This window comes from Macrobrachium nipponense, chromosome 23, assembly GCF_015104395.2.
Source record: "Macrobrachium nipponense isolate FS-2020 chromosome 23, ASM1510439v2, whole genome shotgun sequence".
Classification (NCBI taxonomy): domain Eukaryota; kingdom Metazoa; phylum Arthropoda; class Malacostraca; order Decapoda; family Palaemonidae; genus Macrobrachium; species Macrobrachium nipponense.
Window position 1 is genome coordinate 78,704,232 of NC_061090.1, and position 20,946 is coordinate 78,725,177.

Genomic DNA, 20,946 nt, shown 5'->3' on the forward strand with positions numbered 1-20,946 from the left:
AGGTGGCCTGCATTGTGATGTTTCTTCGTACCAAATGACCTAATCAGATCTCGAAGGTCTAAGTTATTCGAGATGTCTAGGTCCCTGTGTCTAAACACTGAGGTTAGCATACTCTTATAACCTTTGATTGTCGAAACTGACAAGCGTAAATCCTTCCTCAAGTATAGAAGGGTTAAAATCTGCGATTTTGGGTCACAGAGGTACTGGATGAAGACACTTTTCCTGTTCTTACACCACTTCCGGAAATTGTCCCACTTCGACTGATATACTATGATTGTGGAGTTCTTCTGGCTCTAGCCACTGCACTGGCCACCTCTCTAGAATATCCCCTCGCTCTGACCAGACGTTCGATAGTCTGAACGCAGTCAGACCCAGAGCGAGGGTATTCTTGTGAAACCTGTCGAAGTGGGGTTGTCTGAGTAAATCTACTCTTAGAGGAAGAGTCCTTGGCGTATCTACTGTCCATTCCAGTACCTCTGTGAACCAACTTTGGGCCGGCCAAAACGGGGCTATTAAGGTCATCCTCGTTCCTTGGCTCTCCCTGAACTTCTTCATCACTTTCCCCAGTACCTTGAACGGAGGAAAAGCGTACAGATCTAAGTTTGACCAATCCATCAGGAATGCGTCGACCGCCACTGCTTCCTGGTCTGGAACCGGAGAGCAATAGGTTGGTAACCTTTTTGTTCTGGCTGTCGCAAACAGATCTACTACTGGACGGCCCCACAACTTCCACAGGCTCTGGCAACCTCCATGTGCAACGTCCACTCCGTCGAGAGAAGTTGTTCTCTTCTGCTCAACAGGTCCGCACCCACATTCTTCTCTCCTTGTATAAACCTGGTGAGTACCACGACCTTTTCCTCTTCCGCCCAAAGTAGAACTTCCTTTGCCAGATTGTAAAGGGGAAAGGAATGAGTTCCTCCTTGATTTCGGATGTATGCCAAAGCCGTGGTGTTGTCCGAGTTGACCTGCACCGTCTTGTCTCGAATCAACTCTCTGAAGTGCTTCAAAGCCAAGAAAATTGCCATCAGTTCCTTCCTGTTTATGTGCCACTTTGTTTCTTCCTTGGCTCCAAACCTCCCGCACCTCTTGAGGGCCTAATGTCGCTCCCCAACCCACGTCCGACGCGTCGGAAAATAAGACGAGGTCTGGGTCTTCTTGCTGAAGCGACATCCCTCTTGCTAACCTGCCTGGAGTTAGCCCACCACTTTAATTCCTTCCTTCCTACTTCGGCCGAATCGGAATAAGAAACTGGAAGGAATCCGGTTGCAATTTTCTTGGCCATGAATCCTTCAGGAAAAACTGTAGAGGTCTCATGTGGCAGTCTTCCTAAAGAAATGAACCTCTCTAGCGAAAGAGAGTGTGCCCAGTAGACTCATCCACTCTCTTGCTGAGCATCAGTCCTTCTTTAGAAAGTCCTGCACCTTCCGAATGCATTGGGCTTGCCTTCGGGGGACGGAAAAGCCCGAAAAGTCACTGCCGATATCTGAATCCCCAAATAAACTATCTGTTGTTGGGGATCCAATTGAGACTTTCCCATGTTTACTACCAGACCTAGGTCTTTTGCTAAGTCCAATGTTTGACTCAAGTCCTCCAGACATTGACTTCTTGATTGGGATCTTATCAACCAGTCGTCCAGATAAAAGACACTCTGATCCCTCTTAAATGTAACCATCTCGCCACATTGGACATCATCCTCGTGAACACTTGAGGGGCTGTGCAAAGGCCGAAGCATAGGGCCTTGAACTGAAAGACCCTGTCCTGAATCACAAACCTTAGATACTTCCTGCTTCCTGGATGAATCGGAATATGAAAGTATGCGTCTTGTAAGTCCAGGGTCGCCATCCAGTCCCCCTGGACGTACCGCTGCCAGTACTGAATCGTTCGTCTCCATAGTGAACTTGGTCTTTTCTACGAAAAGATTCAGTTGACTTACGTCCAGAACTGGCCTCCAACCTCCCGAGGACTTTGCAACCAGGAACAGACGGTTGTAAAATCCCGGAGATTCGTGATCCAGAAACAGGCTCTATGGCTCCTTTCTCCAGCATGGAAGCTACTTGCTCCCACAGAGCCGCTTTCTTCACTAAATCGTTGTAATTTGCCCCGAGGGCTCTCGGAGATGTTGCGAGAGGAGGTCTCTTCAAGAAAGGAATCTTGTACCCTTCCGAGCTACGTTGACAGCCAGGGATCTGCCTTCATATCTTGCCAAACTTCCCAGAAACCTTGAAGTCTGGCTCCCACTGTCGTCTGGAGGACTGAGTTCTCATTCTTTAGAGGGGGTCTTGGCTCCTCTTTTAGCGGGTCTCTCTTACCCCTAAGGCGGGTCGAGCGAATGTCTTCTCGAAAGGGCTGTTTGCGAAGGCCTAGTATCCTTTGGAGTCTTCTTCACCAACTTGGGTGGTAAGAACTTCTTAACTGAAGACGAGAGAAGATCTTGAGTGGCCTTCTGAGAAAAGGGAGAGAGCTATATCCCTAATCACCTCTGAAAGGAAACAGCTGTTTCGAAAGAGAGAGAACAGCAACTCCGATTTCTGAGAGTTAGAAACTCCTTTTGAAGCGAAAGAACACAACAGCGATCTCTTCTTAAGTACTCCTGCTGTGAATAACGAAGCCAGTTCATTCGTTCCGTCTCTCAGAGCCTTGTCCATGCAGGACATAATGCTCTTAGCTGTTTCTAAATCCTGCGAATCCTCTTCTTCTAGGAGTTCGCTAGTGCTCCCAAAGACCAATCCAGGAAATTGAAGACTTCGAAAGTCCTAAAAATCCCTTTAAAAAGATGGTCAAATTCTGAAGGAGACGTCCACCAGACTAGCAGACTGTAACGCCTGTCTGCGTGAGCTGTCTACTATACTGGAGAAGTCCCCCTGGGAGGAGGCAGGTACTCCCAGGCCTAGACTTTCTCCAGTAGCGTACCATACTCCTGATTTAGAAGCTAACTTAGCTGGTGGAAAAACAAAAGAGTATTTTTCCCGCTCTTTCTTATCCTTCATCCAGTCATTCACACGTTGAAGGGCCTTCTTCGCCGAAATTGACATCGTCATTTTAAGGAAAGAGGACTTCTTTGGAGTCCTAGTCTTGGAAAACTGTGATAAGGGGGATAACGGAGCTGTCGGTTTAAATTCCCCCTCAAAAATAGCAATAAGACGTGAAGTCAGAACCTTATAATCTGAAGAAGGTTCCGTATTCTTTTCCTCAATTAATTCCAATTCCTCTTCTGCTGAAGAAATGTCTTGTAACTCATTGTCGTGTTGACGCTTCGTTGACGGAATAGCGTCCTGCCGCCTGCGTCCTGCGGCTACCGAGGAGTCGGCGTCCTGCCGCCTCTCGATGTCCTGCCGCCTGCGTCCTGCGTCCATCGTAGACACGCCTGCTTCCTGTCGCCTGCGTCCTGCGTCCACAATTGGTCCCGCGTCCTGATGTTTGCGTCCTGCTTCTTCCGAAACCATTTTCTTCCTGTGTTCTGCGTCCTGCAAAACCAAGCGATCGCTTGTCCTCCTAGCGCCAGTGCGCCCTGAGTCCTCGGCGAACGCGTCCTTGTATTCCGTTTTAGAAGATTTAATGGGAAGGAAAATCGTCCTTACGCCTCGAAGATGCTTGCTCAGGCGCATCCCAGGACTTCACCAGAACTGCCAGCTTGGACTGCATTTCCCTTAAGAAACCCTTCGTACTATCCTCCTGAATGGTAGACGACGAAGGAGGAGGATTACGAGCGGGACTGCGACCTAACGGAGAGCGATCTTGTACTCTACCCGACGGAGAAAGACGAGGGAAGATACACAAGAAGATGGAGGAGATTCTCCCATCGAAATACCAGGCCGAGAAGGACGTATAGCGCCAGTGCGCCCTGAGTCCTCTCTAGCACGAAAAAATCCTTTTCCTCTTGATCGGAACTGCGTCCCCGTCATCCGAGGAGGACAACACCTCAGGACTACTCCAGCCTCACGATCTTGAGCATGTCTCTCGAGAGCAGTTGATGTCCTGAAAGGCCTCTTGAGGGGGCGAGACACCACTGCATACCGACGTTCTCGCTCGGAAGTCGAACCTTCCGAGGACGCACACTTCCCAGTTACGCCTTTTCTGCGGCGAACTGCAACAGCCTGGGAACTTGCAACAGGACTGTTCGAAGGGACGCCTGACCGTGACAAAACCTCTCTCGCCTCCCTTCGACTGTCGACATGCCTTCTCCCTTGGGTCTGGGAGCTTGACAGAGGTCTAGGTCTAGGAGCACGAGAGAGACGATCAGACGCCCCCTCCACTACACTTTCACCGACATCGAAAGCACTAACTCTATCTGTAAGTCGCTGTATCTGGTCGCCCATGGACGCAAGGGCAGCGAACACCTTCACAATATTTGTATCGTTCGCCTCCTCCGATACAGCAGCGGGCGCAGGAGATACCTGGGGAGAAGGAAAACTACCAACTCTACATTAGAAGGAGCTGGAGAGGAATACATTCACTCCTTTTACTATAAGAATTTGACTTCTCACTACGAGAACAGATCTCCTTACACGATCTTTCTCAAGTCTCTCAACATATTTCATAAATATCTTCCATTCCTTCTCTGATAAATTCTCACATTCAATGCATCTATTCTCCCAAGTACACACATTCTCCCTACACTTCTTACAAATGGTATGAGGGTCGACCGAAGCTTTCGGCAATCTTACCTTACACCCCTCTTTAACACACACTCTAAACATACTTTCAGTATCAGACATCTTTAAAGAACAATCCAAAGCGAATGCCAAGCTAACGTTTCCGAGTACAATACCAAAAATCCATGAAAAGTCAGCAACGAGAATGAAAATCCTAGCAGGGAACCACCAACAATGTTTGCCGGTTCGGCTGGCAGAGAAAATCTGGCCCAATTGGGAACGGTTCCTAGCGCTAGCACCACGGTAACGGGGTGGTGGTTGCCTGAACTACTAATAGGTTACTAGCGTTTGCCGCGAGTTTTGAAAATTTCTGCCAGGTGGAACAGAGAATATAGCTATATATATACCTGCCAGGTAAGTGTCATACATTAAAATACAAAATTACTGTCACTTGGTATCTATCTATGTTTGGATGCATAGTATGTATACATACGTCTAAAATTGACTGGATTTTGATTTAGTGATGCATTCGTTCATATCAGATGTCGAAACTTTGCAAAATTAGTCTTGCTTTGTCTTTGCGAAATCAGCGGAAAATAACTCAATTGTTCACTTGACGTTTGAAATAAGAAAATTGCAACACAGTTCCTTCCAAACAATGACTTTGTAACAGTCTACTTCAGTTGCTTGTACAAGCAATGTCTAAAGACATCATTTCGGTGCTTCACGTCAACAGCTTCACTCCCTGCCTCTGGGCCCAGAGTGGTGTTGTGGCGTTTGCCACATAAGCCACTTTTGTATTAACAGAAAATTTGATCATCATATTTTTTCATTTAAAAAAAAAAATACACCTTTATAGGACAAGTCATCATAGTATCGACCTCAAATGAGTTAAAATTCCAAAAAAGCAGTCATTGAAGGGGATGTGTATAAATGTTGAGGCCGTTGAATAAAGAAGTAAATCATTGAAGCAGAAATACTTACTAAAATATATAAGTAGTACCTTTGTAAAGGTCAATTTTGCTTTTAAATTCATTGTTAAATATGCTTGGCCTAGCAGTTTCAATTACCTAAAGCTCTGGAGCTTCTGGGGGATTTGCCCCTGGATCCCAATGGGGTCCTAGGGCAGGCCCTGGGCCCCAATTGAAAGATGTTCCACTTGATTTGCTTACTATGCTTACCACGTCACAAAATAGGGCCCCTCAAAATCACTTGCCACGGCCACATTCTCCTCTGTCCCAGCTTAACCTAAAACAACATGTCAGCAACAGCAAATAATGAACCTCAGCCATTAAATATAAACTTACACCGTAGCATCTCCTGGAGAAGTCCTTTCTGGGCTGGATTCCGGCATTGGACAGGGCACGCAAAGCCACCCGGATTTCCTCCCACGCAGAGGGACCTTTTCCAAGGCCGCAGGAATCTCCTACCACATCCTCAACGTATTCCAGAATCGGCCTAAGAGATAGAATTGAAACTGATGAAACTCCATGCTGCTTGAGATGGTAAAATTAAGTCCTATAGAATAAAACAACTTGTCTTTTGTACGCTTTCAGCACTATCTTTAAATGCATAGGCTGATGGGCACGAAACGAAAGACTCTCACATAAGCATAACCCTCACTTAAAGGACACATGAAAAAACTGGTTATTTGTGAATCTGAGCCTCTCCATCGAAAATCAGTGCTTGTTCTGACGGACCACCTGTTTTCAAAGGCTTTGCCAGTCCTGGGCACTTTCTTCCCATTCATTTACTTTGCATGTGTCTCTCTGTTTAATAAATTGCTTATTTATAGGGCAAGAAAATTCTTCTCTTCATAAAATACAAAGAAATAAGTGAAATTACAAAAGGTGCAACTTCAATGAAGACCTGCTAACCTTGTATAGAGGGATTACTGGAATGAATTGAAACAATCTAAAACGAGGGGGAGAACACCACATGTGCATTTGTGTGTTTTGGAGGAGAGAAAGATAATATATATACTTGCATGAGTATGTGAGTGATAAGCAGAGAGAGAGAGAGAGAGAGAGAGAGAGAGAGAGAGAGAGAGAGAGAGAGAGAGAGAGAGAGAGAGAGAGATTCAAAATGCAAAAGTATAACACATGTAAGACTTACTTTGCATGATCACGGCAGTTCTTGGGGTCAACCTGACATGTTTTGTGCACCATGGTCGAAGCAGCCATCAACACATGGGTTTCTACACCTTCCAGGCTACCAAGTAGTTCCTAAAAGAATTATGCCAATCAGTCATTTCTGTTGCAATGCATTAAATATAATTTCATGACAAAAAACAATAATAATAAATAAGCTCATGTTCCCTGTGCATAGTATGACAATGACTTTCATATTTCTTATTATAATTAAACTTCCTCTCCCATTTCGTGGTTGTCAAGTAGTATTTCATGAGGCATCGCAAAACTTCCAAAATGAACCAAAACTTCAGAAAATGAACGAGCCCCAGCATCCCTCTGTTCCCCTACCATCGTGATGTTGATGTTTTCGGGATGGACGTCACTGAAGAAGTGTGTCCCCGTGAGCCACGTCTTGACCCTGGTGGGGGACATCACCTCGGGGGAAGTTAGAGACACGTTGGCCAGCAACCTGAAGCAGTACTCACTCTCGCAGACCGTAAGGGCATCCAGCAGGAACTCTCTGAAAAAGATGAAGTTGGTGAGGAGCTGAGAGACTGACAGGGTCTAGTAAACTTGCAATGAATCTCTTCAATTTTCATTTAGAGAATAAATGAGGATATAGAATTTAGGTCCAAGGCCAGATGCTGGGGGCTATGAGGTCATTCAGAGCTGAAAGGGAAATTGACAGCAGGAAGGTCTGAAAGGGGTAACAGAAGGAAAACCTCTCAGCAGCTGCACCAGGAAACAGCTGTTTGAGAGGGTGGAATGTCAAATGGAAGAAAGAATATATATATGAACGGAGGTGCAGTAAAAGGAACGAAAGAGGTTGCAGCTAAGGCCCGAAGAGATGCTGCAAAGACCCTTGTGTACTAATGCCTACAGTGCACCATGTAAGGTGCACTGACAGCACTACCCCAACGGGGGTTTCCATTTAGAAAATGAAGAGAATAGAGAATTTCTATCTCTTTTTGTAACTAGAAAAATTGCATATTTTTTTATGAGGTAATACCAGCCATTTTTGCTTACTCGAGGAGTAAGCCTACAAACTGTTTTGTTGTTGTTGTTGTTGTTGTTGGGGGTAAGAAAACTCTAAGGAAGAACCTAAAAAGATTTGAAAAAGGAATTTTAGGATATGATATTCATGTTTTATGAGAATGAAAATGTAAAAAATATACGACGTGCATGTTGAACAGTACAGAAAAATTATTTCTAATAAAATATAGCTTATTTATTTAAATTTTCGTTTGTGAAACTTGATTGCAGATTTTAGAAAGTTTTAGTGCATTTAGTGTGCAGAAATTAAGAGTCTTTTTTCTGTTCAGTTATTTTGTGATACCACTTATAACTGTCAGTTATTTTGTGTTACCCACTTATAACTGTCAGTTATTTTGTGTTACCACTTATAACTGTCAGTTATTTTGTGTTACCACTTATAACTGTCAGTTATTTTGTGTTACCACTTATAACTGTCAGTTATTTTGTGTTACCACTTATAACTGTCAGTTATTTTGTGTTACCACTTATAACTGTCAGTTATTTTGTGTTACCACTTATAACTGTCAGTTATTTTGTGTTACCACTTATAATTGTCAATTTATTGTGCTACCACTTATAACTGTCAGTTATTATGTGTTACCACTTATAAATGTCAGTTATTTTGTGCTAGCATTTATAATTGAGAGTACAGGACAATGTTTAATTTGTGTCCTTTTTACTTGATCCTTGTTGTCAGTATGAATAGTACTAAGTATGAGTATTAATTAGTTAGGATTATAATGTTTGCAACTTATGTGTGAGGGGAAAATCTTGCACGTGGTCGAATACGCTGTAGGTGGACCACGCCTTGTTAGTTTTCCATTTGAGGGATGCATGAAATGTAGATCAGGTATTTTTATCAAAGACTTAACAGACAGGCATTACAAGACTCATTCAAGTGTTATCTACAGAATATGCAGAATCCATAATTATGGTAAATTATGGTAACGTTAAACAATTCTTATATAATTAGAAATGCAAACATTAACAAATAAAAAGCATTTAAATCAAACATTCCAATTGTCTGGACTTCATATACTCGTGCTATCGGTCATTCAGCTCTGTTATTGTCCTTTTTTGAATGACAGGCTTTGCAGTTCTCTTCCAGTTTCTGTTTTCCCTGCACCTTATAACTTTTTTTCCTATGAGATGATTTGTCTTGGGCTAGAAAATGCATTAGAGTCTCTTCTTCGGTTGGACTTGATAGAGTGCATGATACATTATATATATATTATATATATATATATATATAATATATATATATACTATATATACCTATATATATATATATATATATATATATATATATATATATATATATATATATATATATATATATATATATATATATATATATGTATATATATATATATATATATATATTATATATTATATATATATATATTATAATCATATATATTATATATATATATTTATGTGTGTGTATGTGTGTATACACATATACAAAACAGCGAGGGACCTAAGAGGAATCCAATCACTCTTTCACAAATACCAGGTGATAATTAGTTTTCATGCTTGAAAATATTTAGGATACTGGTACAGCAGCCGTATCCCGATCGCGGTAGATATTGGTACGGCAGTGAATTGCGCATGCGTCAATTTCAGACTTCCTGCCGCACAAATAACAGTGTGGTGGGGGTGCGGCAGATTCTGTCAGTGGTGCCGTATTGCACTCTTGACTTGCTGTAGGTACGGCAGTTAGCTGTATCCATTTAACAGTTTGTTAATCATACTGTATTATGTGACCAGAGTTCCGCTTTTGGGCGGGACAGTCCCGCTTTTTTTTTTCCCCGCTTTTTTGTGCTACAAAGTAAAACTATCCCAATTTTAATGGAATAGTGCCGAAATTTTGTTTAATTTTGCCATTTCACAAGCTGGTAACTTCTATAGTCTTCTCCGACAGCTACAATTACCTACTAACGACTGATTTGGCCATTTACCAGAGGAGCGACTTTGGTGGTAGTTTTCCTTACCACCATGAATACAGCAGAGCACGATTTCTGTGTATTTCAAATCCTCTTTGAATCTCCTCTTCAGAGTTCTTTTCAGGGCCGATTCGATCGTTCTTGACCTACGTATATACACTTTGGTATTTCTGTAGAAGCATTCCTCATCGTTCGTCCCCGCGAATACAAAAGTCACCAGGAATTGGGGAGTCAAATGTATTTCGCTGTGTTTAGTACGAGCCTGGGGGGTTTAATAACAGTCGTCCGAATAAATAGCCATTACTTAAAATTCTTTTTCAGGAGGTAAAACTGCATTGAAAAAACGCAACTGCCATAGTCTAGGCTGCCGCGGAATAGTAATATAGATCTACCTACAATTTTTGAAAGTTTGAGTCTTCATAGATGTCTGTGGCTTCTTTCAGCGCGTTAAAGCCTGAAAACATTTGTTTTTCAGCGAAAACTAAAGCCTGAAAACATTTGTTTTTCAGTGAAAACTAATGTATTATTCCGCGGTTTTTCTTGCTGTCACCGATATGCCTGAGGCAGTAAACACGGCCGCGCATGCGCAATTCACTGCCGTACAAATATCTACAGCGATCGGGGTACGGCTGCTGTACCAATATCCAATTCGAAATATTTAATGCCACAACATAAGGGAAGTGGAAGCAGACAATTTTGATGAGGGATGAATGAACCTACCAAGTAAAATGGAGAGCCATTCTGTACTGCATCAATATTAATCAATAGTAAAATAAAACCCAACTTTTTCACTCTCACTATGACACGCACACACACACACACAAAGCAAAAATGCAAAAAATGTAGGCAAACAAACATGAACATACTCATACACACACAATTGCTTCTCACAAAATGGACACCAGAAGAACAAAAACTCACCTGCGCGTTTTCTCTTCAACGTTCGCCACCCAAACTGCTTCCAAATCATCGTCATCCTGAACACTTCCGACGAGACTCAGGAGGCTGGAGAAGGCAAAGGGCCTTTCCTCCACCTGCGATGCTTCGCCGTCAATAGACTCGGACAGCTGAGTCATCACCGCTCCAATCTATTAAATGTGAAAAAGCTTTTAGTGTCAAGTTTCCAGCTTTTATCATTCACAGATAAACACACACTATGCACGCGCAAACACACACACACATAAATACATATGAATTTCTATCACATCACTGTGATTCAAATACAAATGTACTATTCGCTCTACCTCAGAATTAAAATATTTTCATATACGTTAACCGAAGGGGATTTTTTTTAGTTGAAATTTGTCCTCTCGTAGATTCGAACCAGCGGACAGAGAAATCAGGACTTCAGTGATGTCAGTAACCTTACTGAAGTCCTCATTTCTCCTCTGTTTGGTGGTTGAAATCCACGAGAAGACGAAATTATTATCTACTAAAAAATTCCCTTTTGGTTAACATATATCAAAATATATTAATTCCTAGGTAGAATAAATTGGATATTAAAGGACATTTGTAGCTTAATATATGTGTATATATATATATATACTATATATATATATATATATATATATATATATATATATATGTATATATATATATATATATAGATATATATATAGATATAGATATAGATATATATAGATATATATATAGTATATATATATATATATATATATATATATATATATATATATATATATATATATATATATATATATATATATATATATATATATATATCTATATATATATATATCTATATATATATATATATATATATATATATATATATATATATATATATATATATATATGTGTGTGTGTGTGTGTGTGTATATAATATGTATATGTATATTATATATATATATATATATATATATATATATATATATATATACACACACAGTCCTAAGTTATCAACAGGGGTTCTGTTCCAAATGGTGCGACGATAACTGAAAATCGCCAAAGTCCGAAAATTGCTGATAATAGCACTGAGCCACGGTTATCGGCGGCAATAACTGAAATTTGTCGCCGCCAGCACTGTGTGTGTGTGTGTGTGTGTGTGGTGTGTGTGTGAGTATATATATCATATATATATATATATATATATATATATATATATATATATATATATATATATATAATGGAAATAAAAAAGACGAATGCCAGCCATTTTCATGTAATGAACACATCTTCAGGACACAACTTAATGAAATGAAGTTGTGTTAATGACACGAAAGTACTTGGTATGATATATATTATATAAATACTCTCCCTCTTCTGTCTTTAGATATTGACACTTATACTGTTCTGCTGGTATGGTGGTTAATGTTATGGCATGCCACTCAGATGTCACGGGTTCTTATCTTCCCCAGCCAATGAAAAATCACTGGCTCTGTTTCATGATCAGTTACTGCTGCAGTGTAAGGTCTGCGGTGGGAGGCTGAAACTAACATTCTTTGGAAGTATGAATTTAAAGCCAATGGCCCCTGTGTGCTAGTTCCATGTGAATAGGTTTCATTTACTGATACAATAATAGTAAAATGTCCCCACAAATAATATGAAAGAGTATGCTAAAGTGGCAATAACTGACGGGAATGCGAGATACAGTACTATTTACCTGTTCCACGATATCTGTAATGTTGTTCTTCCTAGATTCGGACGACTCTATGGCCCCTTTCAGATCCATTCTGATGGATTCTCTCCTCGTTGGCCGGTCACCTGTACGAGACAAGAATCAAACAGGTGATGACAATTGACGGCTTGATTCTTACGTGTACAGTGTTGGTTTTTCTGCACATGCTTTACACAAACACTAGTATAAATAAATATCTAAATATATATATAATAATAGATATATATTATATATATATTTATATATATATATATATATATTAATATATTATTTATTAATACTATATATTTATGATAATTATAAATATATTTATATATAATATATATATATTATATATTATATATATGTATACTTATATAAATCACTTAGAATAAAAGCCGAAACTGGTCATGATATACAACCATTTTTATTTCTTTTGTGTGATGACTGATGAATAAAATCATGTGTAAGACTAATTATATTATTTATATCATAGAATATAATATATATATATAGATATATATATATATATATATATATATATATATATATATATATATATATATATATATATATATATATATATATAACTTGATACTTACCATTGGAGAAGTCCCCTTGGAGAGGCTCAGGACCAGACTGAAGGGACAGCGTAGAAGTTACGGCCATGGCAGCCATAATGGAGGCGTCAGTCGAAGCAGAAAAAGGTGCCTCAACCTTTACCTCTTCCTTGCATGTGACGGATTTCCAGACTCCTTGACTCAGTTCCATGATGCAGTTTTTGTTGCTCCTGGGGAAAAAAAGGGGGAAGTGATTGAGTTGAATACAGAATTTAGGCCAAAGGCCAAGCACTGGGACCTATGAGGAAATTGACAGTAAAAGGCTTGAAAGGTGTAACAGGAGGAAAACGTCACAGTTGCACTACGAATCAATTGTTAGGATTGGGTGGAAAATAAGATGGAAGAAAGAGAATATGAAAGGAGATACAGTAAAAGAAACAAAAGAAGTTGCAGCTAGGGGCCGAAGGCACGCTGCAAAGAGCGGATTGGTTGATTTATATCTACTAAAACTGGCGTCAAACATACCCAAGAGAGAGAGAATAACGCAATCGGTTCTTTCACTGAATCATAATTACTCTGAAATTTAAGATCAAGAACTTGAAGTCACAATGAAATTAGAAGAGAGAGAGAGAGAGAGAGAGAGAGAGACTATGGCACTGCTTCAGCTCACCTGAAAAATGGCAAAACGTTGTCATCGCCATCGGCCGCCATGTAGGGCTCGTGAAGAACCTTCGGGAGGTAGGAACTATACCGACAATTAAGCTTCGTCTTGTTGAACGTCATGTCTCCTGATCCACTCAGTTGATAAAGGGTTTCACATTCACCAGACACATCGCTCTGCAAAGGTTTCGTTTTTTGAATTTTCTGTTCAGGTCGCTAGTTTATAACCCAACCCTGTTCAAGCTGTTTCGTTTGTATGGTGTTATTCAGCGACAGGACCAACGGCTTTACGTGACTTCCGAACCACACAGAGTGAATTTATATCACCAGAAATATACATCCCTCACTCCTCAATGGAATGCCCGAGAATTAAACTAGCGGCCACAGAGTTGGCAGGCCAAGGCCAAACCGATCACGCCACTGAGGCGCCTCATGCGCAAGCTCTGGATTTTGTCCAGAGCGTAGTAATAAGGGAAAGGGAGAAAAATGTATTGATTGCACCAACAAACTCTGATGTAAAAAGTCTAAATTAGAGTCCCCTCCTCCCACAGCCAAGAAGAAGATATTAAAATGTTTGAAACAACACAAATACTGATGTTGTCCTTTAAAGTAAAATAATAAAAATAAGATAATACTTCACAATAGCCAAAGAAATGATGGAAATGAGATAAAAAATACAAGAAAAATTATATGAAAATATGTAAAAAAAAAAAAAAAAAAAAAAAAAAAAAACAAAAAAAAAAAAAAAAAAAAAAAATGGGCGCTGGAATTGGAAGTCTTCCCAGGGGGCCCCTCACCTCCTGAACGACGACCTCCTTGGTTTCGATGACGTTCGTGACGGAGGACTGAATGGCTGACAGAATCCCCCTCTTGAAGTTGGTGGCAGCCACGTCCTCCTCGTCGTGGGGACAGAGGTACTCGACCCAGCCATCCTGGTAGCTGGATATAGTGAAATACATTCAATTTACTGTGGAGTTTCTATGAGTTCACGATCAAGAACTATATAAACAAGTAAAAAATGCACCGAAGTTTCTTAATTGCAGTTGAGTTTTCTGTATAGCAGTTACAGGCGTATAATCACGGCCACCGGTATAATGCTGTATGACATGCGCCCCATGAAACTTTAACCACGGCCCGGTGGTGGCCTATCTTATATCATTGCCAGAAGCACCGATTATGGGTAACTTTAACTAAAAAAAAATATGTGGCTAGAGGGTTGCAATTTGGTATGTTTGATGTTTGGAGGGTGGATGATCAACGTATCAATTCACAGCCCACTAGTCTCAGTAGTTCTTAGGATATGAGGGCGGACAGACAAAGCCTGCACTATAGTTTTCTCCGACAGAAAACTAAAAAATCAAGAACAGTCGTTCCAGTGCAGTGCAAAGATCTTTAACTGCATCATCTGAGGGTCATTTAAAATTCTGGTGACTCGGTGCGCATTCACTCATTCTAAGGGTTACTTTCAAAACATTGAATAACTTGTCTAATAGTTATTTAAAGCTTTTGGTGGCTAAATGTGGAAATACCCTAGTACCACTATGAATTTCCTCTTGATCACTTATCATTTTTAGTGTTTATTTAATATGATAAAAATCTAAAACTTTATATCAAAGAATTAATTTTTATATCACGACTCTCTTCCAAAATACTTATGCATATATTTTAACCTCGAAAATAGTTTACTTTCATGGTCCAAAGTACTTCCACGTCATGACTCACGCAACTGACGTAATGAACAACCTGATCACCGCGAAATACGAGCCCCTTCCTATCAAAGGAAACAAGAATGGAATTCACCTGGCGCCTCTGTGTCACTCTATGCCCTCCCTTCACCCACCAACATCCTGCATGAGATTATGTAAAAGGGAAGAGAGCAACAGTATTAACCTGCTCTGAATCACCTTTGTCAAAGTCCAGGGTAAACTCAAGCTAAGTAAAGTAGACGGCCACACGAAGAGATCGTTTATTAATGTCATTCATCGACCGCAAAATATAAAAATGGGTGTATATAATACTCTGATCCCCCGAGGGGCTAGTACTAAAAAGGGCGTCCCAGAGAGCTTCCACCATGTTTAGTACTATATAGCCTCTAGGAGTAGGTCACGTGACGCGAGGTTAATACCGAGAGGAGCAACCAGCGTGCCCAACTCACCTGTAATGCAGGTCGTACTGTTCCACGGCCTCTTTGAACCACTTCGAGTCTTCCTCAGGGACGTCCTCGACCATCAAGTTCGTGACCTGATCGTTCAAAACAAAATTCTTCTCAGCATTTAATATTACAGGTTCTAAGGGTCCCGTGGAATATCTCAATAAATAGATAGATATAAATAAATATTAAATAAAGATACATAAATAAATGAATAAATAATTTATTAAGTAATCACATATGCTTATATTTCACTTATGAGTTTATGAAATCTAGGCAGTCGAGCTAATCACTGGAACACTTTTGGCCATTCAATTCTTAAGACAATGAAGAGAGCGGGGGGGGGGGGGGGGGGGGGGGGGTGGGGGGGGGGGGGGGAGAGAGAGAGAGAGAGAGAGAGAGAGAGAGAGAGAGAGAGACCGAGAGAGAGAGAGGAGAGAGTCTGAATAGTGAAACAGCAAGATTGAAGAAACAAAGTGGAAACGAACGGAGGTAAGGAAAAAAAAAGTGCATTAAGGGTTGAAGAGACGCTGAAAACATCTTTTAATGGGGCCTAGAGCGCACCACGTGAGGTGCATTGACAACTCCAAGGTCTATATAGACGTTGCACAACTCTACCTTCTACGGGGTAAACTCGTAGGGTAAACTCGTATATTTTTAGATTATAGCGTTGGATGACTGACTAATAACGTTTTCCCTAAGTTTTAAAAACAAATACACATTTTCTATCAATCCCAAAAATGACTCACGAGAAAGAACGATCGCTTGAGGAAACTAAGCTTTTTTTTATTATTATTATTCTAAAGTGAGAAATGTCAAGAAACGTGTTTTCTCTGACCTGCATTCTGTGGTCACATTCCGTCCTCGCTGAGATGATGACCTCAGCCGTAACTGCCATCTTGGAATCTTCGTCGGCTGTGACCCTACTTTTCGTGATGACCTCGCCTTTGTACTCATATTTGTACTGCTGACCTCCTTGGTACGTGATACCTGGCCGTTCATCGCCTAAGGCAAGTAGGGCAACACAAAGACAATAGATAAGAATCAACATTTGTAAATACAAAAGTTGAAGTTAACATAATAAAATAAGTAATACATAAATGATAATGAAGAGAAATGGTATACTATTTACTAAAAAAAAAACTGCAAATCATATATCAAATGTTCTTGACTTTTAACACCAAGCTTAAAAATATTCAAATATCCAAAAGCATAGCAAATATTTTCTTGATTTACAGCTTCACGCTTCCAAATATGACCTGATATTTTTTTTTCTTTTATCCAGAGCACTTGTTTTTGCACCTGATTCTCAATGGGAGTCTCTCTCTCTCTCTCTCTCTCTCTCTCTCTCTCTCTCTCTCTCTCTCTCTCTCTATATATATATATATATATATATATATATATATATATATATATATATATATATATATATATATATATATATATATATATATATATATATATATATATATATACACACACACACACACACACACACATATATATATATATTTATACATATACTATATGTTATATATATATATATATATATATATATATATATATATATATAGATATATAGATATGATATAGATATATATATATATATTATTATCTATATCTATATATATATATATTATATATTATATATATATATTATTATATATATATATAATATATATTATGTATATATATATATTATATATATCTATATATATATATATATAATATATATAGATATAAGATATATAGATATATATATATATGATATATATATATATTAATTATTTATAATAGTATTATATATATATATATTATTATAGAGTAATATATTATATATATTATATATATATAATAAATTATATAGATTATATAATATGTATATATATATATGTATATGTAATAATTATAAATATATATATTATTATATTTTAATATAATATAATAATAATTATATAATAATAATATTAATTATGTATATATAACGTATATTATAAATATAAAAATATAGACTATACATATTATTATTATATTATATATATATATATATACTATATCATATACTATATATCATATACATATATATATATATAATATATATGTGTGTGTGTGTGTGTGTGTCACATACGAGCAGTTCCCAGTTACCAGCAGACTCGGTTAATGGCAATGTGCTTTTATGACGTTTGTCTAGCACCAGAAAATTGGAGATTGATGGTGCCATAACAGGCCGAGTTCCAGTTATCAGTGCTTAGAGTTATTGCGCCATAACCTACCTAACAGAGGCGCTATTAACTGGTTATCAGAGCTATTAACTGGATACTGACGCCATAAATAGCCAAGTTTCAGTTAACCCTTAAACGCCTATTGGACGCATTAAACGTCAACGAAAATTGTCTGCTGGGTGCTTAATTGACGTATGATACGTCGACGCAAAGAAGTTTTTTTAAAAAATTCGTGGAAAAATAGTTATAGGCCTACTTGGTGAAAACTTTTGAATCACGCACCTTGAGGGATGCTGGGAGTTCACGGATCGAGCTGTTGTTTTGTTAACAAGCGTCACCCAGGCGCGCATGCGCGAATTTAATTCTTCTCGCACTAAAAAGCATCAGCGACACATCTCAAAAATTATTTCATCACTTTGACGTAATTTTCGCACCATTTTATATCAGCCGTTACATAGAGTGTTACATAGAGTTTTATATAAGAAAATGTGTGCAATTTCATGTAGAATACAATGAAATATAACACATGGTTGTAGCTTTTATCAGTTTTTAAATATTTTCATATGAATAACGAAAAGTGCCAAAATTTCATCCTTCAGTCAACTTTGACTCGACATAAATGGTCAGAATACGCAATTGTAAGCTAAAACTCTTACATTTTAGTAATATTCAATCATTTACTTTTATTTTGCAACAAACTGGAAGTCTCTAGCACAATATTTCGATTTATGGTGAATTTTTGAAAATAAAGTTTTTCCTTACGTCCACACGGTAACTGCCGAAAAAGTCTGAAATGTTTTCGTCCGATTGTCGTAATGTTTGCACAGTTTTATATTAGCTGTTACATAAAGTTTTATATATGAAAATGTCCGCAATTTCATGTAGAATACAACAAAAATAACACATGGTTGTAGCTTTTAACAGTTTTTAAATATTTTCTTACAAATAACAATAAGTGCCAAAACATCAACCTTCGGTCAACTTTGACTCGACCGAAATGGTCGAAAAACGCAATTGTAAGCTAAAATTCTTACATTCTAGTAATATTCAATCATTTACTTTTGTTTTGCAACAAATTGGAAGTCTCTAGCACAATATTTCGATTTATGGTGAATATTTGAAAAAAACATTTTCCTTACGTCCGTGCGGTAACTCTGCCGGAAAAATCACAAATTCCTTTGTCCGATTGTCGTAATGTTTGCACCGTTTTATATTAGCTGTTACATAAAGTTGTATATATGTAAATATGTGCAATTTCATGTAGAATACAACAAAAAATAACTCATGGTTGTAGCTTTTATCAGTTTTGAAATATTTTCATATAAATCATAAAAAATAGAAATCTTTCGACCTTTGGTCAAATATAACTCGACCGAAATAGTCGAAAACTGCAATTGTAAGCTACAACACTTACAGTCTAGTAATATTCAATCAATTACCTTCATTTTGCAACAAACGGGAAGTCTCTATGGCAATATTTCGATTTATGGTGAATTTTTGAAGACGAATTTTTTTTTCACATCCGCGCGTTACGAATTCATGCATCATATTGTGATAATATTTTCTCTGTGTTGCTTTAATCGTTTTACAATTTGTTATATACCACAATCATCGCAATTTAGTGTACAATACAACTAAAAAATAATTAACTCACTAGCTTTAATCGTTTTGCTCACAGCGTGATTTGTATACAATTATATATGAAATGTTTTTTTGCACTGTCATATATTCCAATATTTATATATTATAATGATATTTTTTTTTCATTTCTGATGGTTGCATGCTAAATTTCAAGCAATGACAAATAAAGGAGCCAAAAATGAACTCTTAATCTTGAAAACTAAGCATGCTGTGATTTTTTTTTTTTTCCGCTTCAGGGCTCACTTCTGAACCCCGCCGGCATACAGGAGTAACTTTCGGAAATACCGGCTCGGCATTTAAGGGTTGATGGTGGTTTTTGCTTATCAGCACCCCGCCAATAAACGGGGACTGCCTGATATATATATATAATATATATATATATATAAGATACTATATATATAATATATATATATATATATATATATATAATATATAATATATATATAAAATATCTATTTATTTATTTATTTATTTAGAGAGAGAGAGAGAGAGACTCATGTTGAGAATCAGGTGCTGAAACAAGGGATTCGAATAAATGAAATAAAATACAGGTCGTACTTGGAGGCACGAAGCTGTAAATTAAGAAAATATTTAATATGCCTTCGGATATTTGAATATTTTAAGCTTGATGTTGAAAGTCAATAACATTAACATAGTATATATATATATATATATATATATATAATATATATATATATATATATATATATATACATTATATACTTATAATACACAGTTCACATCTGGGAGTAACTCAGAGAGAATCTTACCTGAATAACTGCAAGTGTTGGTGCAAACGTAGGGATGTTCTGGAAATAAAAAGTAAATAATTCAATTATTTAGAAAATCTAGACTTAAGCAGCACCCAACCTATTTTCCAAAACACTGCCAAAACAGCATTAAAGTTTACTTTCCGCTATTTCTCCATGTTGTGGAAAACTGTAGAAATCAAGCATTATTATAAAAGAAACTTATATCGTGACTTAAGCAAAAAAATCATATTAAAATAATCATAAACACATTAAACTTACAATAAATACTAAAACGCAAACAGTTTCACAGCATTTTGTCCTCTTTCATATGTATGTTTCAGAATAAGGCTTCAGATTCGTTACATAAAACCTCACAATGTCATACCACGTACACATAACGAATCAGTTTTTTTTTTACATATATCTTGAAATGATATCATTTTAATATTCCTTTTCCTTCGTTAATAACAATGACTAGAGTCCTGTCTCAGGGGAAGAGGCCTAACATGGAAGTACAAACAAAATCCACGGACTGTAGCAGACTTCCTTAATTAACCCTTAAACGCCGGAGCGGTAAAAAAAAAAATGTCTCCCGTGTGCCGGAAGTGTTTCAGAGTGAGAGCGGAAGCGGAAAATTTTTTTT

General features: G+C 37.9%; 1 protein-coding gene across 1 annotated transcript in view; it reads right to left on the reverse strand.

The window, feature by feature from the left end:
- Positions 1 to 20,946, reverse strand: part of LOC135198290 (uncharacterized) — a 220,918-nt gene that overhangs the window by 171,386 nt on the left and 28,586 nt on the right. Inside the window, exons 2-12 of the mRNA XM_064225864.1 lie at positions 20,322 to 20,360; positions 16,527 to 16,693; positions 15,695 to 15,780; positions 14,337 to 14,478; positions 13,550 to 13,716; positions 12,922 to 13,109; positions 12,326 to 12,426; positions 10,627 to 10,793; positions 7,073 to 7,244; positions 6,708 to 6,817; positions 5,900 to 6,050 (exon numbers count right to left, since the gene is read on the reverse strand). Of these exons, the coding sequence (XP_064081934.1) occupies positions 5,900 to 6,050; positions 6,708 to 6,817; positions 7,073 to 7,244; positions 10,627 to 10,793; positions 12,326 to 12,426; positions 12,922 to 13,109; positions 13,550 to 13,716; positions 14,337 to 14,478; positions 15,695 to 15,780; positions 16,527 to 16,693; positions 20,322 to 20,360 (1,490 nt within the window). The remainder of the gene's footprint in view (positions 1 to 5,899; positions 6,051 to 6,707; positions 6,818 to 7,072; positions 7,245 to 10,626; positions 10,794 to 12,325; positions 12,427 to 12,921; positions 13,110 to 13,549; positions 13,717 to 14,336; positions 14,479 to 15,694; positions 15,781 to 16,526; positions 16,694 to 20,321; positions 20,361 to 20,946) is intronic.